The sequence below is a fragment of the Cetorhinus maximus genome, chromosome 25, assembly GCF_964194155.1.
Source record: "Cetorhinus maximus chromosome 25, sCetMax3.hap1.1, whole genome shotgun sequence".
NCBI lineage: Eukaryota > Metazoa > Chordata > Chondrichthyes > Lamniformes > Cetorhinidae > Cetorhinus > Cetorhinus maximus.
The window spans coordinates 2,845,124-2,871,865 of NC_135903.1; the positions used below are offsets into that span (position 1 = coordinate 2,845,124).

Consider the following 26,742-nt stretch of genomic DNA (forward strand, 5'->3'; position numbering starts at 1 on the left):
GGAATCCCCACCCGCCCGCACAGGAAGCGCATAGCGCTTCCCGCCGAACGTAAAATGGCGGCGGGGCCCGCCCGCCTGACAGGCAGAAAATTCTGCCCAATGTGTTTATTTTTTCCCGAAGATTACTGGTAAAATTAGTACTATGAGGGATTTTTATTATTAGAAAGATAAAGTCCAAAGACACAGTGGGCAGAATCTTCCGGACGGTCTGCGGGGGCGGGCCCGACACGGCGACGCGTAAAATAGTGACGTTGGGCGTGCGTCCTGACATCATCGCGCGCCATCACAAGATTACATTCGGCGGGTGTGCACCGGAGTCGGCTGTGCACCCACCAAAATGTCAGCGGCCTATTAAGGCCATTCAGAGATTAATTGAGGTATTTAAGAACACTGCCCGTCCAACCTTAAAGTTGGCGGCAGGTGAAAAGCCCAAGTGGCCTTCGCATTTTTCAGGAAACCTCATCCACGGGCAGGATGAGGTCTCCTGAAGCTTCTATAAAATAAATAAATACATTTTCCCACCTTTACAAACATGTCCCAACTCATGTGACACTGTCATATGAGGGGACATATTTAAATAAATTTTTACATCATTTAGTAAACCGTTTTATTATCTATTCAATCTCCCCGAGGAAGCCCTGACTCTCCCTCCTCCCCCCACCCGCACAGGTAGTGCTGAGCGCATTACGCTGGGCCAGCCTTAATTGGCCCTCCTGCGTAAAATGGCGGCACGGAGCCAATTGTCCATGGTGATCGGCTCCGCACCCACCCCGACCATTCCCGCCCAGCCTGCCCGCCATAGGAAAATTCCTGGCCAGTGAAACAATGGGAATTTGCATTCAAAGGGGAAAATATGTATAAAGGAGCAAAGGTTGTGTGTAAGGGTGGGCATTTTAAGATCTGACAAATGTGAAAAGCCTTCAGCATCTAAGCCTCAAGCTGTTGTCTACAAAGAACTGAAGCTAAGGAAGCTCACTTTGAATTGATTGTTCAGGGTATCGTGTTTCTTTGCCTGGGTCTTTTAAAATCTATGGGCAGAATTTGGCCCTTGGTGTGCGGGATTAGCGGGAGTGGGTGGGGGCAGCCAGGAAGCTGACCGCCGCCCGCAATCAGCGCGATTACACGCTGGCAGGCTAATTAAGGCCCACCCAGTGTGATACGCGAGCAGCAGCGCTGAGCTTGTGCGGTGGAGGAGAGGAGGGCGAGTGGGCCAAGCGCGAACTTCACGTATGCGCGTGACTGAGTGCCGCATGATCTCCCCAAAGCATGGAGCTGCCTCAGGGAAATGACGAGACATAAAAAAATAAAGAACATAAAAATGTAATAAAACATGTCCCCTCATGTGACTCTGTCACGTGCACAGGGACATGTTTTTAATGAAAAAATAAAGTTTTTGTTTTATTTTTATTTGCTTTTGGAAACCTCATACCGCTTGGCCTTTTCGCCTGCCCACCAACCGTTAATTTGGACAGGCAGTGAAAATTTACGTTAATTGCTAACTCAATGGCCTTAATAGGACTTTTAATTGTCGGCAAACGCACTGCTGCCTCCAGCGCATGCCTGCTGACCCAACTATCGCACGACTGCACGTCCACGTTGGCATGCTCAGCCAATATCAACGCGCGCCATTTCACGCTCAAGCGGGTCAGGCGCAAGCGCTCGCCCACTGAGCGAAAATGTTTGCCCTATGTGTCTTACTGTTGCCTTAACGAAAGTGTAACTGGGTGTTAGATTAATTAGGGGATTTAGTAACTTGTAGATCTATGTATGTATTTAAAATCATTTCTTCTATTAATAAAGGTTTAATCTAGTTTTGTAGAAACCTGTAAGAATTGGTAGTCTTATTACTACTGAATTCAAAGCACACATCTTGAAATTTATACAAATTGCAAAACAAGTTTTGGCAGTTGTTATAAGTTTCCCTCTGGGATTTGAACAGCTCGGCATTTACCATCGGCTGTGCCATAACAATGGCCCCCCAACCCCACTGTATCACAGGTCCTTTTTGCTTTATATTGAAAGCTTAATTAAATAAATGTTTAATTACGAAATAAAGGACAACTTGCATCATTTCAATTAGATGTTAAAAACAAATACTTGCAGGTGTTTTGCAGTGAGGTCTTGGAGGAAGAGGGAAAATTCTCTGGAAGCACAAAAAGGAAGCAAACTTTAGTGAAATAAAACACAATTATGAATGGAAATGATTCAATTGATGAATGTGCCTACATTGTAGTAAAACGATCCTGGAATTCCCGGTGGGCCTGGGGGTCCTGGGATACCAGGAATTCCTGGTGTGCCTGGAACTCCCTAAAATGTAACAGTTGAGAAAAAAAGTGTTAATTTCTTTTTAAAAATCAAACCTTAAGGTTGAAGTCATCAAAGTGCTTAAGGGTTAATCATTTTCTCCTCATGTTCTGATAGCACTCAATAACTTCCAACTTAAATCCAGTAGAATCCAATCAACATCATTCTGATATTTTGGCTCAATCACATTGATGTGTATCATATTTGCCTCAGAGCAATGCAAAGATGACAGTTTCAAAGTGTGCAACAGGTTTTATTTACAGTGCTTTTAAATATCTCTGTAATCACAGAAATTGAAGTTGAATCTGATTGTGGTGGTAATTTTGAAATGTTTTGTAATGTTTTTCCAGATATTTTATGAATAAAGTATATTTTTCAAAAAAAAAAATCTCTGTAATCACAAAATTGTCTGCACCCAATGCTTATTCCACCTCTAGCTTCTGGTAGGTTCTGTGGTTGGTGTTTACTTTAGCGCTGACTCAACACTCAGGCTTAACCAATCAAGCACAGTGAGCATAGATCAGTTACCAGATGTACATAATCAAACACAGAACAATTAAACCATTGAACATCACACCAGCAAGCTCTGCTGTGTATTCTGGCCTTCACTCCCGGAGACCTGTGTTGCAAACTCCTTTCTCAACACAGGTATTTGTTCTAACAGATATACAGATGTCCCAAAATGTAAAGCCAAGCAATACAATACCACTGATTGTTAAAAAAAACTTTTTTCTAGAGCTCTCCAACCCAGCAGCTTGGGATGAAGTAAACATTCTGGCAATGTACAGATTTTTCTAAATTCCATTTTTTTCCAGTAGCAATGGCCTTTGCTAAAGTTTGTCTCCAGGGCACTATCTTGCCCAAGAGCCCACTTCATGGGGCTCATTCTGTGATCCTTTACGTCCAACAGGATGAGTGTTATAGGCCTATCCCTACCTTGTGCTTCTGTCCAGTGAAGCTGCCTGAGGTACCCAGCATCACTGAATTTAAGTATGACACTTGGCAGCCTGTATCTGTGAAGGCTATTCAACTGCAGAAGGAATTATTGCCATCCTCAAGCCAAATTATCCAATGCCCATAGATGTATAGTTTCTAACGTGAATTGAAAAAATAAACACAACATAATTCACCTATGGTAGTGTGGCAATCATATTGGATTCTGGTGAAGATAAGACAAGAGTCATTGGCTGGGATTTTATGGGGTTCCTGGGAACATGCAGGGAGGCGGGGAGGACACAAAATTGGGTGGGGCTTTCCAGCTGCCGCTGGTATTTTAACCATAGTGGGTGGGCAGTTCACAATGTGGGAGATCGGCATGTATATAATGCTGGCCTCCCTGCAGACATGGAGGAGGTGACCCTCCTGATCGGGTACCCTGTCCCTCATGGAGGGTCCCCACAGTGTTAAGTATGGCCTCTGCTGGAAGACACCCCCGTTTTGCCCTCACAATCGATCCTCCTCCCTTGCCAGGACCTGCTCGATTACCTGTCCCGGTAATCCCGACTCCAAGTACCAGCACTTGGGACCTCCTTGATGAATGCTGCTCCAGGGAGTGCTGCAGTCCTGGGAGTGGCCACCGCTCCCAGTGGCGCTGCTAGGACTGAAAAGCTGTCAGCCCTCTGATTGGCTGGCAGCTCTTGTGTGGAGTGGGGAGTGGGGAGGGGCGAGACATCCTGCCTCAGAGGGCCGGAAGCCACAACTGTGCGAGCAATTAACTGCCTGATGAATGCAAAATTTAGTCGGGCTTCCTTGAAGGGTGGAGGTGAGTTTGCCTCGAGGTGAGTTTGCCTCCGACTTTCCAGTCAGTGACTGAGGCCACTGCTGCTCCATAAAATCCCAGCCATTGAGTCACAGTGGATGGAAGTGTAGGGTGCCAACCAGGTTTTAATGATGAGGCAGACCAGTGGCAGAGAAGGTAAGAAGAGGAAGCAAATATATTGTATAAGACACTAGTTAGGCCTGTATAAGATACTAGTTGCACATCTGGAGCACTGCATCCAATTCCGGGCGCCATACTTGAGGAAGGATGTGAAGACATTGGAAAGAGTACAGAGGGGATTCACAAGAATGATTCCAGGGATAAAGAACTGTAGCTATGAGGATAGATTGGAGAGGTTGGGACTGTTTTCTTTGGAGAAAAGACTTGATAGAGGTATGGACAGGGTCAATAGTGGGAAACAATTCCCATTCAAGAGAGCATCAAGAACCAGAGGGCACAGATTCAAAATAATTGGCAAAAGGAGTAAAAGTGAGGTAAGGAATCATTTTTTCACCCAGTGGGTGATTGGAGCCTGGAACGAGCTTCCTGAGAGAGTGGTGGAAGAAGGTTCGATCGAGGTATTCAAAAGGGAATTGGATTGCTATCCGAAAAAAGAGAATGTGCAAGGTTACAGGGAATAAGGCAGGGGAGTGGGACTAGGTAGAATGCTCTTTCAGAGAGTCAGTGCAGACTGATGGGCCAAATGGCCTCCTTCTGCGCTGTAAAGATTCTGTGATTTTAATATTATCAGCATGCCGACTATATAACTTTTCTAAATGAAACATAAATGTACCAAACATAAATTGATGAGAGAGAGAGAGAGAAAAAGAGAAAGAGAGACAGACCAGGGAACATTGACTGACTTCTCCTAATTCAAAGATGCTGTGGTCAGTTGATTCATCAATTACTATTCATGCTGAGACCAGTTTATTCAATACATAACAGGGACTGAATCTGAGACTTTCCTGGCCTGTCAGGCTTGGTGCAGACATTTAAAATGCAGTTGGATGCACTATAGGAATTTTGAAGTTCTTTAAGGATCTAAATGGCCTTTTGTCATTGCTAACTTTCCTTATGTTTTATTTACATTGACTCACACAGGGGGTTGCTCCATGTCCTCCTGAAGCACCGGACTCTCCCTTCTCTCCCTTCAGTCCTGGTTGGCCCTGTGTCAGCATAGAACATTAACAATCAAAAATCAAAAAGCAAAATAATACGGATGCAGGAAATCGGAAATTAAAACAGAAAATGCTTGAAACACTCAGCAGGTCAGGCAGCATCTGTGGAAGAAGAAATAGAGACCGGAATGTTTTGCAGAGGGAGTGGCACTGGGCCCCCGCTGAAAAGTACGAGGGGGGCAATAGTTCCCTGGTGCATTCGCCATGGCAATCTCTCAGCCAGACAGAGCCAATTTGCCAACCAATCAGCACCCTTTTTCTCATACATTATTAATTGTTGTTCCCTTTGAAATTTGGCATTCTTGAGTCTGTCCTGATGAGTGCAAGACGAAAAGCTTTGACAGCATGTCTCTTTGTTCAGCAATATAAAAGTAGGGAAGTTATGCTAAACCTGTATCGAACTTTGGTTAGATCATTCTTGAGAGTACTCTGTGCAGTGCTGGTTGTCATATTATAAAAAGGATATAGAGGCACTGTAAGCCAATGTATTATTTACTTTCTTTTAATGTAGTAATCACTTTTTAACCATGTAACTATTCTTTACTCCTTTTATATTAGTGAATGTAGATTGGTTGCTTGGTGGCCCTGCGTGCAGAGTTTGTCTCACAGCGGTAACATGGAACTTCGAAGAGAAGCAGTATCCTGACTGAAGACACATGAAGAATTGCATTGGAGGGTAATTTTTGTTAAGACACAGCCTTGTCAGAATTAGCAAGCTCTGCAAAATAAATTAAACTGTGCAGAAGGACTGGCCCTGAACTGTGAGAAGATAGACCCCTTTTTGTGCTCATTAGAGGTAGTTAAGATGTCTGTCTGTACCAGCCTGGGGGTTGATAACAGTGTCAGAGATAACAAAATGGAGTCAGGCTGAAACGCGTGGGTTGATAGGCTCGGTCTCTTTTCTCTTGATAAAGGAAGGCTGAGGGGTGAATCAATAGAGGGAAAATTATAGAAGTCTTTAATAGAGTGGATACAGGGTGAATGTTTCCTCTTGTGGGGAAGAGCATAACGAGAGGTCATCAATAAGATAGTCACCAAGAAATCCAATAGGAATTCAGAAGAAACTTCTTTACCCTGACAGTGGTGAGAATGTGGAACTCGCCACCACAAGGAATGGTTGAAGTGAATGATTTTGATGCAAATAAGGGGAAACTAAACAAGCATATGAGGGAGAAGGGAATAGAGAGTTATGCGGATAGCTTCAGATGAGGAAAGATGGCAGGTGGCTTGAGTGGAGCATAACACCAGCGTAAACACTGATAAGATATACAGCATTTCAACGCCATATATTCAATGTAATCCTATCCTTACCGGTATCCCAGGTAGGCCAGTTTCTCCCCTCAATTTCTGCAGCATCTGTGTCAAACCAAAAAAAGGAAAATCACTATTAATACTTTTCACACTGATTTAGATCCCCTAAAACAGCAGCTAAGCATTCCATCAGCTCTCCTGCGTTCACTGCCGTGTGAATATATTAATGACTTCTTTGGATCCTGTGAGTTGAGTGGTGATTTATATTTTCAAGCAGATGTTCAGGGTTAAGAACTCTTTTGACCTTGCACCATTGCCAAGATGATTATATTGTTCAGATAAATAAACAGTAGAGACTGGGCAATTTAAATAATTCAAACTCTATTTCAAAGCCACGTTTTCTGTTCTTATTTTCATATTTCCATTATAAATTCCTATGTCCACATCTAAAATGAAAAGTACCCATGTAAACGTGTCACACTGTAACTATAACTTCTCACCACTGGTGGTGCTGCAGCTCCTACACTGCAGAGAGGTTTTGGTCACATGAGGTCATATTATGATGAATTTATATGGGCATTTTATATTCTAAATTATATTGGAAGAAAGAAACTGGTGTAAGAGTTTTAATATATTGATATATGCTAATATGTCTACCAAAAACCTATGATAAAATATACTTCATTTTCAAAATTATGAAAACATAGACTGTATTTTCATTGAGTTTATTAGTTAATGTATACACCGAGATGGAGGATGTTAATGCTGGGAATTTGACACTTTCCATTGTACTATTACCAAGAACACTCCAATTTAACATGAGTTAAAGGCAGGGTAAAACTCCCTTCTTGTCTCAACTCTACACCTTGGTTCCAGAATCAGAAGAGCACCTCCAAGTGCACCATTGTGACATTTTCACATTCTTCACCAGTGGCCTCTCTGAGTAAGCCTGGTTCAATTAAAGACAGCTCTGTGCTGTTGACCCCTCCAGTGCCCAAGTTGCCTAAACTTATTTCATGTGAAACTTTTATTAAAAAAAAGACTTTAATTCCATCAATCTTGAACCAATTGATTGATTTGGTTTGTGTCAAAAGATTGATTTGAACCAAGCCTGGAACATCAAAATAAATACCATGGTTCCTGAAGTGAGTAAAATGTATGATAATGTTTACCTGACTGGAAGAAACATCAAACAATTGGGGACCAGATGGTCCTGGGGGTCCTGGTGGCCCTTGAGGTCCTGGCAGACAGGTACATTCTTGTTCACAGACACCCTATTCCATGGATCATGAAAAAAAATACAGAAAAAGAAATACGTTTATAACATATAAGGGACTGTATTGTTGCCCATGGAAACGATACTCTAGCCAGCCTTTGTGGTCAGTCTGTATAATAAATATTTAAAGAGGTCAAATAATCATCTGGGTCAAGGAGAGCCTTTAAACATTTGAGTGTCAGAGGAAAATAAAAAGACTATCTTAAAACAGACACAGATTTATTAGTTACAATATCAACAAGTGGTTTCCATTTTATAATGATATAAAATTGCTTTGTTGTCCCCAGTATTGCTATGTCCCCCATTTATCCCTCAAAAGGCTGAGGCAGAATTCTCATCAGTGTTTGTCAATGCCATTTTGACTCAATTCTAAGGAGGTAAGTTTGGTTTTCCATCTGAATTTTCCTCTTTCCTTTGGGAAAGTACCAAACTTCGGCTTGGCACTTCCCCAATGCAGTGTAGGATTACCGACGTGGAGGATTGATAGTGTTCACACCAGCAAAATGTTACATGTGTTAACATAGTGAATCTCCTATAGTCACTTTCAACATGCACCCCAGCCCTAGTACATTGGGGAATATGGGTGAGGGCAGCACTGTCTGTCCAAATAGGACTGGCATCTTCACACCCTATGCAGACGTCAATGGGTAAAATTGAAGTTTGTCAACTAAGAGGGTTAAGAATTGTTTGACTTCTATCAAGGAGGCTCAGAGATTTGAGTTCAATCAACCCAACTCGGCTAGATCATTAACAGTGAGTTTAGACTCCTGAGTGAAGTGTGAGCATGAGATCGCCATGTCTCTTATCCTGGTTGCATATGTTCCTTGCGTTCTTGGTCAGGCCTCTGGATAGATGGAGTGCTATAAAGAGCCCTTTATCTTGGTTATAGGGAAAACCAATGTGCTCACGTGTGGTTTAAACCTAAAACGAGACCTCTAAATTGACCGTTGCTGGAATGGTAAAATGCATACAATCTTTCCCGCGGGTAATGAAAAAAAGACGGAAACATTATCCACACTTGCAGGTGAATATAAAGGTTGTATGTACACTTGTTGGACTGCACTGTCAGCTGTAGCTCAGTTGATAGCCCTGTTCCCTCTGAGTCACAAGGTTCTGAGGTCAGGTCATACTCCAGTATTTGTGTGCAAAAGAATCTACACTGACAGGCTGGTGCAGTTACGCGGGGGTGCTGTCTTTTAGATGAAACATTGAACTGAGAACCCATCAGCCTTCTCGAGTGGTCTATTCTGAAAAAGAGCAGGGAGTCATCCTCTGTGTCCTAGCCAATATTTGTCCCTCAATCAACATAATAAAAAAACAGATTATCTGATCAGTATCACTTTGCTGTTTGTAGGAGTTTATCTGTGTGCAAATTGGCTGTTGCTTTTCCTACATTACAACATTTCACTACATTTCAAAAGTACTTCATTGGCTGTAAAGTGCTTTGAGGTGCCCAGTGTTCAAGAGAAACACTATAGAAAGGCAAATCTTTCTTACTATTTACTGCACTGGTGACACTAGAGCTGTACAGTCTAGGCTGACAAGACAGATTCATGAGAAATGGTGCAATATCAGGGTGCCTTAGCCAATATGGGAGTTGGTGGTGGGGGAGGTGGTGCTGTAATGCTAACATCATTGGACTAGTAGTCCAGAGGTACAGGCTAATGCTCTGGGGACACAGGTCAAAATCCCATCCATCCCCAAACAAGCACCTCTGATCAACTAGTCATTCATTTCATTTGCTGTTTGTGGGATCTTGCTGTGTGCAAACTAACTGCTATGTTTGCACATGTAACAATGACTCTGAGCATTAAAGTTCAAAAGAAAATTTGGGAGACGTCATACTGACCATGAGCCCCGGTTGTCCAATGGAGCCTGGCATTCCTGGAGGACCAAGCAGTCCAGGTAAACCCTAGAGTTGAGGGACAGAAAGAGGTGGTTTTGATTGATCAGGTCAGAGAGTGAAACCTTTCCATGTATTAAAATGATTGGTATATTTCATTGTCGCTGTTGTGTTCTTGCCAGTTTGTTGTATCTTTTAAATATTTGATTTGCCTCAGAGCAATGCAGAGATGACACCAGTTTCTAAATATGCAACAGCCTCATTTACAATGCTTTAAAATATCTCTGCAATCACAAAATGTCTGCACCCATGCTCACAGCTCAGTTTCTCAGCCTGTTTACTTTAGCTCCAAGTCAACACCCAGACTTAACCAATCAAGTACAGTGAGCATAATTGAACACAGAACAATTAAGCAACACAGAAAAATTAAGCAATTGAAGACTACAGTAAGTGTAATCAACTGGAGTCAGTTCAGTGACAGCACCCTTGCCTCTGCTTCAAAAGGCTGTGAATTCAAATCCCACTCCACAACCCGAGCACATATTCTAGGCTGACACTTCAGTGCAGTACTGATGGAGTGGTGCCACTCATGACAGGTCTTGTCCTGCCTATTCAAACGAATGTGGAAAAAACCCAATGGCACTACTCAAACATCAGGAAGTTTTCATGTTATCTGAAGCAACATCCATCCCTGAAAAAACACCACTGATTAACTAGTCATTCATTTCATTTGCTGTTGGTGGGGTTTTGCTGTGTGCAAACTAACTGCTGTGTTTGCCTATGTAACAATAGCGAATACCTTCAAAGGTAATTCATCGGTGATGAAGCAATTTGAAATATTCTGACGATGAGGTAATTGTTTGACATAAATGCAAGCTTTTCTTCCTGTAAGAGGCTATTTTAAAATGTATTGAACTGGAAAAAATATCACTTTTCAAGCATTTAATCATTCCTCTTAACGTCTCCTTCTTTAGCTTGGCATTCATTTTTGTTTAATTACACTTCCATGAAGCACTGTAGGGTTTCGAAGGGACTGTATAAAATGTAGGTTGTTGGAAGAATTAGTCGATTTGTTCAAATGGTTAATAGAGGAATTTCTAGTGGTTCTGAATCATTTCTAATATAATAAAAAAAGTGCTGCTGGAAGAGTAGGAATATCAAACCATGGAAGTGTGCAGCAGAGCAAGAGGCCATTCAGCCCATTGTGGCTGTGCTGGCTCATTGCTAGAACAGTCGATAAGTAATCCCACTGCCTGCTCTCTCTATATATCCCTTTATCTTCCTCAGCTTCAAATACTTATCAACTTTAAAAGTAGTGGTCTCTACCTCAAATACTGCCTGTGGCAAAGTATCAGTACTTCAGCAAATCACTGCATAAAGGAATTTCTCCCATATTCTCTCCTTACTTGATGACGTTTTTGGCACTAATTCCTTGATCAGAGCAAATAGTCTTTCCCCATTTGTCCGATCAGAACCCTTTGTGCCTTTATATTGATAGGGTGAGGGGAAGAATGGTGGGAAAAAGCTTGTGTGGAGCAAAAACATTGGCTTGGACCAAATGGTCTGAAGGGCCCGTTTGTGTTGCAAATACTGTTCAGTACTTACAACTCTGAGCATTGCACCTTAGAAATGATATATTGTCCTCAGAAGGAGTATAGCACAATGTTACCAGGCCTCCAAGGATTAGCTTACAAGGAGGAAGATAGGAACATAGAAAATAAGAGCAGGAGTAGGCCATTCGGCCCCTCAAGCCTGCTCCGTCATTCAACTTGATCATGGTTGACCTTGTACCTTAACGCCATTTTCCCACACCATCCCCATATCCCTTGATGTCTTTAAAATCTAGAAATCTATTGCTCTCTGTCTTGAATATACTCAATGCCTGAGCCTCCACAGCCCTCTGGGCTAGAGAGTTGAAAAGATTCACCATCCTCTGAATGAAGAAATTCCTCCTCATCCCAGTTCTAAATGGCCTACCTCTTATTCTGGGACTGTGTCCCCTGGTTCTAGACCTCCCCAGCCAGGGGAAACATCCTTCCTGCATCTACCCTGTTGAGCCCTGTAAGAATTTTGTATGCTTCAATGAGATCACCTTTCATTCTTCTAAACTCTAGAGAATACAGGCCCAGTCTCCTCAATCTCTCCTCAGAGGACAATCCCACCATCCCAGGGATCAGTCTGGCGAACCTTTGTTTTACTCCATCTTTGGCAAGTATATCCTTCCTTAGGTAAGGAGACCAAAACTGTACATAATACTCCAGGTGTGGCCTCACCAACACTCTATCCAATGACAGCAAGGCTTATTTACTCCTGTGTTCAAATCCAACATACCATTTGCCTTCTTAATTGCTTGTTGCACTTGTATGTTAGCTTTCAGTGACTTAGGAACAAGGACACCCAGGTCCCTTTGATCATCAACACTTCCCAATCTCTCACCATTTAAGAAATACTCTGCACTTCTGCTTTTCCCACCAAATTGAATAACTTCACATTTTTCCACATTATATTCCATCTGTTCATGTTCTTGCCCACTCACTTAGCCTATCTAAATCCCCTTGAAGCCTCTTTGCAGCCTCTTCACAACTCACATTCCCACCGGGCTCTGTGTCATCAGAAATCTTAGAAATATTACATTTGGTCTCCACATCCGAATCATTGATATAGGTTCTGAATAACTGGGGCCCATACACTGATCCTTGCAGTACCCTACTAGTCACAGAGACTAGTGCCAACCTGAGAATGACACATTTATCCCTGCTCTCTGTTTTCTGTCATGGCAAGAATACATAAACTCAGGGGCTGGTTAGCTTAGTTGGCCAGGTGGCTAGCATGTGGTTCACAATAACGCCATTAGCGTAGGCTTGATTCCTGTTCTGGCTGAGGGAGACTTGGGACCTGCCTCCTCACCCCTGCCCCGGAGGGTGGAAGGCAATGGCAAACCATCACTGACAAAAGCTGCCAACAAATGGCTCAGGATGAAGCATCAGCAGATACTGAGCCAAGGGCCTGCCTTTGGGCAGAGCACTGATGGGATACATAAACTAAAACTCTATTCCTTGGAAGGTAAAGGTTAAAGGGAAATTGGATTTGGAATGGGGTAGACAGAGAGACATTTTTTCCATTGGTGGGATAGTCTAGGGGAAGGGGGCATACCCTTAAAATCTCAGCCAGGCCATTCAGGAGAGGAGTTAGGAAACACTTCTTCAAGCAAAGGGTAGCAGAGTGTAGAATTCTTTCCCACATAAAGCAGTAGATGCTCGCTCAATCCGTCATTTTAAATCTAAGATTGATAGACTTTTGCTAGTCAGGTGGTATAAAAGGATATGGAGCCAAGGTGGGTGGACGGATAGGAATCAGATCAGCCATTCCTCCACAGCTTTCTGTTGTGTGTTAAGTTACTACAATAAGATGGTGTTTCTCTGTAGTTTGACAGTCGTCTTTACAAACTGGAACAGTATTCCAGCCATTTCAGGTAGGAATGCATGATCAAGATTATCAACTGCAAACAATAACCAGCCCCCTGTTGCTCTATGGCACTCAGGGTTGGCACACAATATGGCACCTTGTAGGATTTGTGTTTGCTAAGAAGATTCAGGACTAAAGCCCCAGGGACCCTGCTCCAGTGTTTCTTACCTTCATCCCAAATAGGTGGTTAATGAAAGAAGAAAGCTAAGAAGTTGTCTTTTCTATCTGCCAAGTTATTGATGGGTTCACCATGAAGCGATAGAATCTATAGACAAGTAATAATTATCTGAGACCGGAAGCTGTTCTTTGTACAATCTACCTTGGAGTCAACACAACAGTATCTTTATTACCAGGATGCCAAGACATGTGTTACTTGCCAAGGTTGTGAAGTCTTTGAATCAAAAAGAATAACATGATGTGTATGTGCAATCAAGTCAAATGATATGGACCATCTGTTAAAAATCTTAACTAAATAACCTGAAAGGATAACAAAAAAAATAATTACCTGTTCACCTGGAAAACCTGGGTCACCTTTTGCACCCTATAACCAAATAAAAAGAGTTATCATTACAAACTCAACAGACCCAATATGAAGGCGAGGCTTCTGCTGCATGGTCATCCTTATTTACTTGGAACCAGTGACCTATTCCAACAGAAACGAGAGGGTCATTCCTCCGGTTACTTCCTCTGCATTTTATACTATTTGATTCACTTTCTCTCTATGTCAGTTTGAGCCACAATCCCATGGGTAATGTGCAAGAGCTGTTGGAGAGCAGAAAGCCCAGGTTGTGTGTACAGGTTTCTCTGGTGTCCATCCTAAAGAAGCACTGTTCAGGTCATCCAGCTGCTTTAAGGGGATGTCTTAAAAAACATGCACTCCCTCCACCACCAATGCACAGTGGCTGCAGTATGCACTAAAAACAAGACGCACTATAGCAAATACACCAAAGCTTCTTCAACAACATCTTCCAAACTAATGTCCTCTATCACCTAGAAGGACATGTGTAGCAGACGTATGGGAACACTACCACCTGCAAGTTCCCTCCAAGCCATGCACCATCCTGACTTGGAACTATATCACTGACACTGGGTCAAAATCTCAGAACTCCCTGACTAACAGCACTGTAGATGTACCTACAGCACATGGACTGCAGCAGTTTAAGGTGGTGTCTCACCACCACATTTTCAAGGGCAATTAGGGACAGGCAACAAATGCTGGCCTAGCCAATAGTGCTCAAATCCCATGAAAGAATATATATTTTTGAAGAATGATCTGCACATGGAAATGTATGCTTTCAAGGAGGAGTTAGATATAGCTCTTGGGGCGAAAAGGATCAAAGGGTATGGGGAGAAAGTGGGAGCAGGTTATTGAGCTGGATGATCAGCCATGATCATAATCAATGGCGGAGCAGGCTCGAAGGGCCAAATGGCCTACTCCTGCTCCTAGTTTCTATATTTCTATGAAAGCCAGGGTCATAATGAGTAGCACACAGTGGTTAAGTTGGTCCCCGAGCACTACAGGGGCTTTAAGGGAACATTGCAATGTCCTGCCGAGTAGGGTTATACCAGCTACTGGGAAAGAATGATGTGATAATGGGCCAAAGATTATGGTGTTTTATTTGCCAGCTTGTTCCTGCCAATGTTCTGCCTGCTGCAATTTTGGAGCAGACTGAGAAACTGGTGAACAGTCAAAACTGGCCCGCTTGAATATACAGAGTGGGGTATGTATGTAGGACCTCAATTCAATGTTTCAGTACCAAAGGGTAGAGCATGCACTGCTGGGTCTAGAGTGGGCCTATCATCAAAGAGATCGCTGCAGGTCAGCCTGAAAATGGCAAAATAAAGCAGCTGCAGCTGGGCCAGGGGGAACATACATATTCCTTCTGGCCCCATTAGGATTTTCCCAGCCAATCCTGTCCTCCAGATTCCCTCCAATCCCCACTTCGGCTCTGTAGTGAAGGTGCTGAATTTCCTGATCCCCTCCCCACCGCTCCAAACTCATTGGCTGCTCTCCAAAGATCTTGCAATGGGGTTCGACCATGGAGGTAGTTCAGGCCTCTCTCATTGATGGCATTTGGTGCGATCGCTCTGCCCTCAGTGTATACGATGTGCCCTCAAAAGCATCACCAGCTGATGAGTCTCTTATTTTTTGGAGTAAAATAAAACTCTGGAGGCTAAGAATTGAAGAGAAAAAGACTCATTGAAAACCCACATTGGAGAATGTTTGTGCCTCTCTTAGCTGGAGATTATAAATTATTGTGGGTAGTGCCTGAGTTTGGCAACTTGCCATCTTGTCTATTTTGCTAAGGGAGGGTGGGGATGGAAGGGGGAACTACTGGATAAGGAACAAAATAACAAACAACTTCATGGGAAATGTTAGAAAAAGGAAGTACTGACTTAAACAAACCTCTTTATCACTTACAATGTGCTCTCTGCAGGGATAACTTGAACCATCTGGACATAGCGGTGCTTGACCTGGAGACCCTGGAGGTCCAACGTCACCTTTTTCACCCTGTCAACATCAAAAAAATATAATTCAGTCAGATAATTTACCACCAGCCAAATCTGTGGTTTAGTGGGTATCACTCTTGCCTCTAAGTCATGAGAGTTGTGGCTTCCAGTTCCCTTCGAGAAACTTGAGCACAAAACCTAAGCTGGCACCCCCGTGTGGTACTGAGGGAGGGCTGGGCTGCCCGAGGTGCCGCCTTTCAGATCAGATGTTAAACCAAGGTCCCGTCTGCTCTCTCGTGTACGTAAAAGATCCCATGGCACCATTTCGAAGAAGAGCAGGGGGGGTTGTGCCTGACATCCTGCCCAATATTTACCCCTCAACGAATATCTCTAAAACAGATAATCTGGTCATTATGACTTTGCTGTTTGTGGTCTTGCTGCATGCAACTCGCTTGCTGCTTTTCCTCCATCACAAAATGGCTACTCCCCAAATTGGTTCTAAAGGGCTCTGGGACTTCTGGGGATAAAGATGCTACGTAAATGCAGATCTTTCTATACGTTGAACGAAAATGGGAATTTTCATAGGAAGGTAATTGGATCAGGGATGAAACAGAAGAACATGAGCTGCAATAGTCCATTTCCTCTCAGGGACTCAAGTTAGAGTCCAGTTTATGCTAATTCACACACATCTTCTCTCCCTCTCTCTCTTTATTAAATGTCCAAGCCTAAATAAAATGACCTATGGCCAGTTTCAGTCCAATTCCTAGTGGTGTTCATGGGAGCTTTCTGTGCACAGTATGATTACTGTGTTGTCTACATTAACAACTGCGACTATACATCAAAAATACTTAATTGGTGGCAAACTGCTTTGGGACAACCTGGGAGAGACAGTCTATGTGCAAGAGTCACAGCACAAAACTGCCAATAGTTCAGCACCAAAATTGGCAATTCTGCTCACTGAGGCCTCAGATAGCCTGGTGAAGAAATATTTACTGTCGTGCTGTAAGGATGACCTCCTGAGGATGGGATTAAGGTTTGCCTGAGTGGCAGTGTACATGGAGCGTTGCTCTGAAACTGGTGGATGTCCATCATCCCCGGGACTCCTTACACCAGTCGTGGATGATAAAAGTAGGCGGAGAGCACAACCAACTGCTCCGGTACCTCTTCAAGATTACCGCCCCCGTCCAACGTGGGGAGTAACACGGACAAATTGATGAAAGGGAGAAAGGTCAAAAGTGGAGGGAAAAAAAACATGTTCAGGCAGGGGAGTTATTCCCGGTGTCCTGGCCAATAATTTCCCTCAATCAATATCACAAAAAAAAAAGGATTATCTGCTCATTACTGTTTGTGGGAGCTTGCTGTGCACAAATTGGCTGCTGCATTTCCCACATTACAACAGTCACTACACTTCAAAAAGCACTTCATTGGTTGTAAAGCACTTTTAAATGGTGGCTGTGAAAAGCTCTATATGAGCGTAAATCTTTCTTTCAGAATGTGAAAAACACCATCACAGCTCCCCAAGTGGTCCTGTGTGTAAAGTTTCCCTCTGGTACAACTTAAGCCATTCTGACAAGAAGGGGCCCAGGATAAATCCCTTATCTTTGCTGAGATATCTGACCTCAACCAGGCTCAGCTAGGATGCTACACTGGGCCTCAGTGCCATTGAGTTTGACAGGGGAAATTAAACCAGGCGGTACTTCCGCTGGTGTATCCCACTCAGTAACCGGAAAGAATGGTCTTGTGGAGATTGTGTTGGGTCAGGCCAGGTTCAGGCTTAGCAGTGATGCCTAAGGTAAACAAATAGCCCAACATCATTTCACTTTCTTAGGACACGCATGGGAAGTGAGCACTTAGACCAGGGTTGTGGAGAGCTGAGGCGCTCTGTGGAATCATGTTCTCAGGAGAGAAGGGGAGAGCAAGTTTAAAACAGAACCAAAAAAAAAGAATGATGACTTTTAACAAAGTCAACAAAAGTCAATGTGTTCAACATTGAAATGGCTTTCAACCTCTGGACAACAGGAAATTCCATCTGAGCAACCATTGCCTGATAACCAAGGTGGAATTTCCAAACATGGAGGACACATCTTCCATCGTGAATGAGCATCTTAAAAAAAGAACTCTTTTAAAACAATAAATCATTGGTTTGAGGGTGCAAAGTTTAATTGGGACAGAAGATAAATCCAGACATATCTGGCTTCATCCAAAGTCTTTGTTGACCTTCGATAATCAGGATCATTTAGATGATTCCTGAGCAAATAACTCCATTTATGAAATATGATGTCCAAGTGTCTGTGTGCAATCCAGAAATTTTTCATACCAAACTGGCCAGCTGCTTGTCTGATTTACAGCAACTGTCATCTGCCCTGAGATATCCTGCTGGTTGCTGGATGCAAAGTGTAGTGAAGTATTTGATGTGAGGTGAGCACCAGATTCCTTCATATAAACCCAACTGGGGGTGGATTGTCAAGGCTTACAGAAAATCCCTTGAATGGTCTCAGCTCCTGTAATAAGCTGCTTTCATTTGTCATGTAACTAGATCACCACGTCAGGGCATTAAGATATAACGATCTCCGGAGTAAAGATTAAAGATTAATGACTGTGATGTAAGCACTGTGATCTTATCAGTTAGATTATCATTCCATAACAAGGAGGAAACGACACCGTCAGCTGACAGTATATTTGTAATGAAATTTGAGTTGCCTTTGCTACGTAATCATTCTGAGTATTTATTATTTTCTACATAAAACATCTCTGACATACACTATTCTGTATCATCATTCCCCAGTTTCAATCACTTCCTAATATTTTCATTATTATCACTCCACAGTGTCTGCTGTTGCTGAACAAATCACTCCCTAGTGTTCCTTATTTAATACTGTGAAATATCCATTATTGTTCTCCATGTAAACGGTCAGCGTTACCTTGGCACCAGGATGGGAAACCCCCGGATGTCCTTGCTGCCCTTCTTCACCCTAGACAAGCAGAAAGGTCAGAAAAATGACTTGTTTTTAATCCAGAAAAGAGTTAACAGTGGGCGGAAATTTATGGCCCCGTCACAGCGGTGGGGGTGGGGGAGGCGAGGCTGTAAATGCAGCGCATCATTCAAAAGCCCATTGACTTGAGCAGGATTTTATCATTCCGCCAGCGTAAAATTCAGCCCAGTGTTTAAGAGGGAATAAAAAGGTTAAAATTAAAAAGGGAACCATTTTGGTTGGGAGGTCGTGCACACTTCACAGAAGCTGCATCCATAACTTGGCCAAACAGGTTGGCTATTAGCCTGTAAATCCTTCCAGTACACCTGATGGCAGGTGGTAAGAGCGGGAGAGTTTCCTGGTCAGCCAGACTGCAGAAGGCAACAGCCAACCACTGCAAGACTTTGCCAAGCGTCATCATGGACCAATCCAATGGAAGTCCATGGTTAGGGCATGGTGCCTGACGGAGGAGGAGGAGGAGGAGTACACATTCAACAGCAACATAATTAACCACAGGAATTGGCACAAGTAGAGCGTTGACTGTAACATCTCTTCTGATGATCATTTTTCTTTTGATGGAGTGTGGATTATGCTAGTTAAGAGGGAATTTGCTGGAACATCCAAACCTAGTCTGGGGTTCCATGATACTTCCTTTAAAAACATGCCATTGTCAGGTCTTGGTGTAAATTGGGCCCTTGAGGCCTGAGGTTATTGCATTGTGAGGTGTGCCTCCTCTAACATCACCCTACTGTAACAAAATAAATTACCAACAACAACTTGGATTTATATAGTAACTTTAGTGTGGTAAAATGACCCACGGTGTTTTACAGAAGTGTAAGACGACAAAAAATATAGCAATAGTTGGCAGCCTATATACCTGAGGACCAAGAGTCCAGCTCCAGTAATTCATGCTTAATTTATTAATTGTTTTAGCTAAATCAAGCTGCTGTTTATATAGACACTTATTGCCTGATGCTCGCCATCCTAATTTCCTTTTTATAATTTTTTGCTAAATGGTTTAAGTCTCTGAATAAGATACTGACCTTGGGCCCTGTATCCCCTTTGTCTCCTTTTTGCCCCTATGAAAATAACTTAAATGTGAGTTAATCAGCATAATACGAAACACAGCAACAACAACTTTTACTTATACAGCACATTTAACATAATAAAATGGCCTTTCACAGAAACGTTAAACAAAATATGACACCGAGCCAAATAAGGAGACTCTAGGTCAGATGACCAAATGCTTGGTCAAAGAGTAGGGTTGCCAACTTAGATTAAATGTATTCCTGGAAGTTTCAACATATAGGCTTGTCCCCACACTCCAGCCAATAGTCGGCCAACGCATCCATCTTTGTGACACACGGCCAATTGGAAAGCAAAAAGGTTCATTACCCGACTGAAAGATGATTGACTGCCAGCCAAACAAACCTTTCACCCCATTTTCAATATTTTTATATCTGGTAAAGAGAAATGTTCAAAGAAAATGAGAAAAGCGTTTTTTTGTTTTGATGTCCTGATGATTTTTCTCCAGGGTTCCACACAGCAGTGTCTTGGAGATTAATCTTCAATTCCTGTGGACTACAGGTCAACCCTGGAGGGTTGGCCACCCTATCAAAGGGGTGGGTTTTAAGGAGTGTCTTGAAGGAGAAAAACGAGGTAGAGAGGCATAAGTAGGGGTAGAATGGTAGAAAGTGAGGGAAGCAATTCCAGAGTTTTTGGCCCAGGCAGCTGAAGGCACAGCCATCAATGGTAGAGCGATTAAGATGCTCAAGAAGACAGAATTAGAGGAGTGCAGATATCTCAGTGAGGTTGTGGGGATGGGTAGATCACAGAGATGGTGATGGGTGGGCCGTGGAGGGACTATTAAACACAGATGAGAGGTTTAAAATTGTGGCATTGCCTTAACAGGAGCCAATGTAGCTCAGCCTTAATAGGCTATTTAATTCCCTTAAGTGGCTACTTGCCACTTGCAGGCAGGTTGGTCTGCTACACCGCATCCCACCCTGTCTCCGGGAAAATGGCCTGGGAGCGGGATGGGGCCAGGGAACTGGAATGCCGGCTGATGGAGCTAATTTACGCACACACACCACCTTCATTGCTCTGCTCGCCCGCCCTCCCCCACCACCTCACAACCCCCACCTACTCTCACCAGGGCCCAAATCTTCAGCCCTGAGGGTGTGGGAGGAAATGGATTTCAAGAACTGAAAAAGGAACTGAGCTGGAGCAGATTTTAAGTTGTGAATGTTCCCCATTTATAATAATCGAGTTAAGAAGTGTGTCTTTAAGATTTTTATGCACTCGTTCAGTTTCTGTTTTCACACAGTTCTTGAGTTACAACAGACGCGTATCAGAATTAAAGCTGCATTCTTTTCTCAAAGAGATAATGCTCCCTCCCACCCATGCCATTTTCTCCTATAATTGTAATTTTTGCTGGGTTATACTCTTGCTGGGTTATTCTTGAACAGGTGCCAACAGCTCTCCGCCATTTCATGGTGGGCTATTCAACAGTGGAAAGCATCACAGACCGGCCCAATCCTTCCCCTGTCCTGTGACATCCAGCACGGGTCACTAGATAGTGGCCAGGCCTTGAAACCTGGACTGTGGCCTCAGGCTGGTAAGGCCAACTGGGACGTCCCAGTCTTGGCCATAAATGAAAGCAGCTCAGCAGAAGCTGGGGAATTGAACATGGCACCGACTGGTATACATGGCACAGAGGAGTGATCAGAAAAACCAGAGTCCCAGCACCCATTAAAGGTGCCTCTCCCCACTAGAGTCATTCATTACATAAATCAGGAACTCTAATTTAAAAAGCTGTATTTTGAAACTGGTCCCTATAGAAATACAGTGAAGACAGACATTTGTTTAATTTAGTTCCATGTATTAACAGTGGTGGTATCAAGAGATAATACTCATTGTGTTGAATGTTTTTTATTTAATTCTTTCATGGGATACAAGTGTCACTGTTCCTCATCCCTAACTGCCCTTGGACGGAGTTTCTCGCTGCATCATTTCAGGGAGCAGTTAAGAGTCAACCACATTGCTGTGGGTTTAGAGTCACATGTAGGCCAGACTGGGTAAGGATGGCAGATTTCCTTCCCTAAAGGGCATTTGCAAACCAGGTGGGTTTTTACGACAATTGATGATGGTTTTATGGTCACCATTACTGAGACGAGCTTTATATACCAGATTTATTAATTGAATTTCACCAGCTGCCAGAGCATTACCCTGGTCTCGGGGTTACTATAACCACTGTCATTAACACTCGCCACCATCTCTCCCATACGTACTTACGTATGTACGTGTGTACGTGTGCGTGTGTGTGTGTACATGTGTGTGTGTACGTGTGTGTGTACGCGTGAGTGTGTGTGTGTGTACACAATGTGTTGATGCTGCATCAGAATCTGTGATTAGGGGTCAGGAGTAATTTATGAACCTTAATGATTTCTACACTAGCACCAGGGAGGGAAAGGACCATTAAACATCAATGTCTACATTACTTCAATCTTACATCATGCGATACTGACCAGTGGTCCCGATGGTCCACGTTGGCCTGGGTTTCCCGGGAAACCGGTCTCGCCAGGTAAGCCCTAGGACAGAAGAAGAGGAAATAATTAAGACTGCCCAACACTGTTTGACATAGCGCCATTGCAGCCAGCCTGTGCTCGCTTCGACAGCACATATACTAAAACTGGAACGCTGGTTTGTGATGCAGAGTGACGCCAACTGCACGGGTTCAATTCCCGTACCGGCTGAGGTCATCCATGAAGGCCCCACCTTCTCAACCTTACCCCTCGCCAGTGTGGTGACCCTCAGGTTAAACTCACCACCACGTTCTGCTGAAGAGTCATACGGACTCGAAACGTTAACTCTGTCTTCCTCTCCACAGATGCTATCAGACCTGCTGAGTTTTTCCAGCAATTTTTGTTTTTAAACTCACCACCAGTCGTCACTCTGTGATGAGAGAGCAGCCTATGGTCCTCTGGGGTTACCAGCGACTTTCACTGCAACCAGCAAAGTGTTTGAACTCAGCGGACAAAGGAGGGCGGTCAGTGTCTAACCTACAGGCCACCCAGTTAAAGCTGGTGCTAAAATAGCAAAGAGGGGAATTTTAAAGGACCTGGAGATTAATGTTTCGCGTTCAATTTCATAATCTCGAGCTTCGAACCAGGCTGCTTCAAGAATTTAAGAAGCAGCAATTGGATATAATAACTGCCATGCGGTGAATGGTACTATAGGTACAGTTTTTCAGAACCAGCAGCCTCGGGACCGTGTTCGTGCCGGGTTTTGGATTTTTGCCGGTTTTCGGGTCAGACGTTTCAGGCTGGGGTCAAGGGCCACTCAGAGCGCAGGAAGCCGATAACTAGTCGATGTGGACCGTGCCAATGCAGCACCCAACCAAACAAGCCGGTACGTTATTTTACTCATCTAACAATAATTAAAATTCATGCATGGCAGCTTAAAAAAAAGTCTGGTTTTTGGGCGTTTTTCGGATAGCCAGATTTGAGGCACTATATCTGTAGTTATTGACCAGACCCAGTAGGTGGCAGTATTTGACATTGGCTGTTACCAAGTGCCCTGTACACAATCAAAATTCCTGAAATTAGGTTCACTGCCCTGCAGGGCAGACTTGTTGAGAAATTGTTTGCTAAGTTTTGTAAAAAAAAAATCAGGGCTAAAATGTAGCGTAATTAAACCTGTGGTCAATACTTATACACCCACCCCCTCCAATTTTTAGAGGCTGATTTTAACATCCCTAATTCGACCCCAGCTAATAAGAGCACCAAGGCTGACAATTAAACCAGGGTACCTTCTCGATCTGTTTGACTGAACAGCATGTTGTGGGGGACATATTTATCATGAACAACAACTTGCATTTACATAGAGCCTTTAACATAGTAAAACGTCACAAGGCCGTTCACAGGAGCATTAAACAAAATTTGACAGTGAGTCACATAAGGAGATGTCAGGACAACAGGGAGGTTTTAGGAGCGTCTTAAAGGAGGATGGAGGTAGAGAGGCTGAGAGGTTTGGGGTGGAAATGCTACGGTGCAGATTTTAAAGAACAAGGGCGGAATTTTCCACTCCTGTTGCCGGCGGCCATGTTTGGCGGTGTGAGCGGACAATATGGTGAGGCGGCCAAAAATTGGTTTTACGCTGTTGTGAAACTAGTTTGTAATTGTCCGCTCCACTCGTCAATGGCCGGCACAGCATGTCGGGACCCTAATTTCAATACTTTAGCATCTCATTATAAGCCCTGCTCGCCGGAATCATCCCCCCCAACACTGGATCTCCGGGTATGTCAGTACGATTACACACCGACGTGCTTCATAAGTGACGTGTACCTGGTGAGCTACACTTCACTCGGGGTTTTGAGGTTTGTTTGCCCACTTTGCTTCGGGCAGCACTCGTGGTCATCAGCGCCAGGCTTCACCATATCACTTTTAGGGGGGCTCATGGGCAGGTCTATACCTACCAGACCAGCCATAAAGTTGTGGTGGGCGATGGGAGGGGGGGGTGCCTGTTCAACAGCTGCTGGGCTAGTACTTGCTTGGGGAAGGGGGAGAAGTGGCCTCAGGCAAGGGAAGAGGCTGCAGGACGAGGGCTGTACTGGGGGGGGGTTTCCCAGGGTGTGTGTGTGGGGAGGGCACATGTTGATCTGTGCAAGTGGTCTCAAGATGGTGAGGGCTGAGGAGGCAGTCTGCAGAAGGGATGAGGCCAGATGGAGATGTGAGGGTGTGTGAGAGAGAGTGAGTGGTGATGTCCCTTGAGCTGGCAGTGAGTGAGATGCCAGTGCAGCCTTGGCACTGACCACCACTGTCCCCACCTCCCAAGCTGGAGTGGTGAGATTGCTAGACCTCCTGTGGCCAGAGCAGGAGGGTGGGGGATATCACGGCGGGCCTCTGAAAGGCATTCCAGTGACGGGTCACTGAACCCTTCTTGGCTTTGAGTGTCATGTCTTCACTGGAACAGTCCTGGGCTGCAGGCATTGAGAACTCTGTGGGCAACTGCAGTTTAGACGTGGCACCCGGAGTGAGGAAATGGTGAGGTATCGGCATGATGGGTGATTCAGGGGCTGCCGGCCAGCGAGTTTCCTGTGGCTGCAAAATTAATGAGGTAGGAAGCGAATGATATGGTGTGAAAACCCGTCATTGTGGCTTTTTTCATGCCCACTACCCCACTTAGTACAAATCTGAGAGGATTCACCCCAAGAGAGCTGAAGGCATGGCTTCCAATGGGGCGGTGATGAAAATCGGGGATGCGCAAGAGGCCAGAATTGGAGGAGCGCAGAGATCTCGGGGGGGCTGTGGGTCTGGAGGAGATTACAAGGATAGGGAGGGGTGAGGTTATGGAGAAATTTGAAACCAAGGGTTAGAATTTTAGAATGGAAGCATTGCCAGTCTGGGAGTCAGGGGTGATGGGTGATAGGAACGTTCGGATATGGGCATTACAAGTTTTAGATGAGCCAAGATTTATGGAGGATGAAAAGACCGACCAGGGGAGCACAGGAAGAATCAAGTTTAAAGTTTAAAACTAAGGCACAGATGTGGGTTTCAGCAGTAGATGTGTGGAGGCTGTGGTGGAATTGTGTGGTGTTATGTAGGTAGAAGCAGATAGTCTTAGTGAAGGCTTGGATATGCGGCTGAGAACTCATCTCATTGCCAAATAGGACACCAAGGTTACAAGCAACTTGGTTCAGCCTCAAACAGATCAGAGGGATGGAGGGACTGTGTCTCATTTCCATTTACATAGGGTTTCTTATAACCTCAGAATAGCACAAAGCAATTTACAGCCAATTAATTACGTATGAAGTACAGTCACAATTATAATATAGGAAACATGACAGCCATTTTGCACACAGCAAGCTCCAACAAACAGCAATGTGATAATGACCAGATCATCTGTTTTAGTGGCTGAGGGATAAATATTGGCCAGGTCAGTGGGGAGAAATTCCTGCTCTCCTTAGAATAGTTACATGGGATCTTTTACATCCATTTAAAAGGCAGATGGAACCTCAGTTTAACGTCTCATCCGAAAAAAATCAGCACCTCTGACTGTGCAGCACTCCGTGGAGCAGGATGAGACGTGCTCACGTTTCTTCGTCCAAAAGATACAGAGAGAGAGAGCTCTGTGATCAGCAGCCTGAAGGGAGAAGACAGCTCAGTAAAGTCATCGCAGTCCAACATCTTGGGGATCAGCAAATCCTTTTATGCCGGATTGTATGACGTGAAGCCCACAGACAGCACGGCCTCCCAGTCCCTCCTCTCCTCTATCACGGAGGTCTTAGACGACAGTACGCGGGAGAGCCTGAACAAACCACTAACTCCTGACAAACTGACTAAGGCCCTTGAGTCCTTCGAGAAGAGTGAAACTCCCGGAAGCGAGGGCTTGCCGGCGGAGTTGTATTCGGCTCTGTGGGACTGGATCAGCCCAGACCTGCTAGGAGTGTACGAGAGTATGCTCCTGGCCGGCAGCATGTCAGAATCCATGAGGAAAGGCATCATCACCCTCATCTACAAGCACAAGGGGGGGAAGGGAGGAAATTAGAAATTGGCGACCCATTTCACTGGTGAATGTGGACTATAGGATTCTGTCCAAGGTCATCGCCAATTGGGTCAAATCCGTTCTGGAATTGGTGATTCACCCTGACCAGACCTGCACTGTGCCGGGCAGGAAGATCTCTGACAGCCTCGTGCTGCTCAGGGATACGATTGCCTATGTACAGGACAGGGGTGTGGATACCTGCCTCATCAGCCTGGACCAGGAGAAGGCCTTTGACAGAATATCGCACACCTACATGGGGGATGTGCTTTCCAAAATGGGGTTTGGGGAGGGAATTTGCAATTGGATCCAACTGCTCTACACTAACATCAGTAGCACAGTCTCAATCAATGGGTGGGAATCAGATAGCTTTCCGATTAAATCTGGAGTCAGGCAGGGCTGCCCTCTCTACCCTGTCCTGTTTGTGTGTTGCATAGAACCCTTTGCTGAGTCCATCAGGAAGGATCCGGGCATAAGAGGAGTGACGATCCCAGGCAGTGGAGGCCCTCAGGTCAAAGCCTCCCTGTAGTTTATTTATTCATACATTTCACAAGTGAGCCCAGGTCTCAACAGCTCTTTGAACCTAACAGCTTGTGAAATTGTACAAAGGTCAAATTATACAAATATGGTACTAAACACAAACTTTACACTGTCGCTATCTTCTGCTCTGATCCACTGTCCTATCAACATCTGAGACCAGT

At 44.2% G+C, this 26,742-nt stretch overlaps 1 protein-coding gene across 1 annotated transcript in view; it reads right to left on the reverse strand.

Annotated features, from left to right (window-relative positions):
* The window catches only part of LOC144667688 (uncharacterized), a 106,751-nt gene that overhangs the window by 33,467 nt on the left and 46,542 nt on the right, over positions 1–26,742 (reverse strand). Inside the window, exons 10-20 of the mRNA XM_078529141.1 lie at positions 22,027–22,089; positions 19,543–19,578; positions 18,449–18,499; positions 15,499–15,588; positions 13,582–13,617; positions 9,618–9,680; positions 7,665–7,766; positions 6,553–6,597; positions 5,161–5,229; positions 2,227–2,307; positions 2,102–2,143 (exon numbers count right to left, since the gene is read on the reverse strand). Of these exons, the coding sequence (XP_078385267.1) occupies positions 2,102–2,143; positions 2,227–2,307; positions 5,161–5,229; positions 6,553–6,597; positions 7,665–7,766; positions 9,618–9,680; positions 13,582–13,617; positions 15,499–15,588; positions 18,449–18,499; positions 19,543–19,578; positions 22,027–22,089 (678 nt within the window). The remainder of the gene's footprint in view (positions 1–2,101; positions 2,144–2,226; positions 2,308–5,160; positions 5,230–6,552; positions 6,598–7,664; positions 7,767–9,617; positions 9,681–13,581; positions 13,618–15,498; positions 15,589–18,448; positions 18,500–19,542; positions 19,579–22,026; positions 22,090–26,742) is intronic.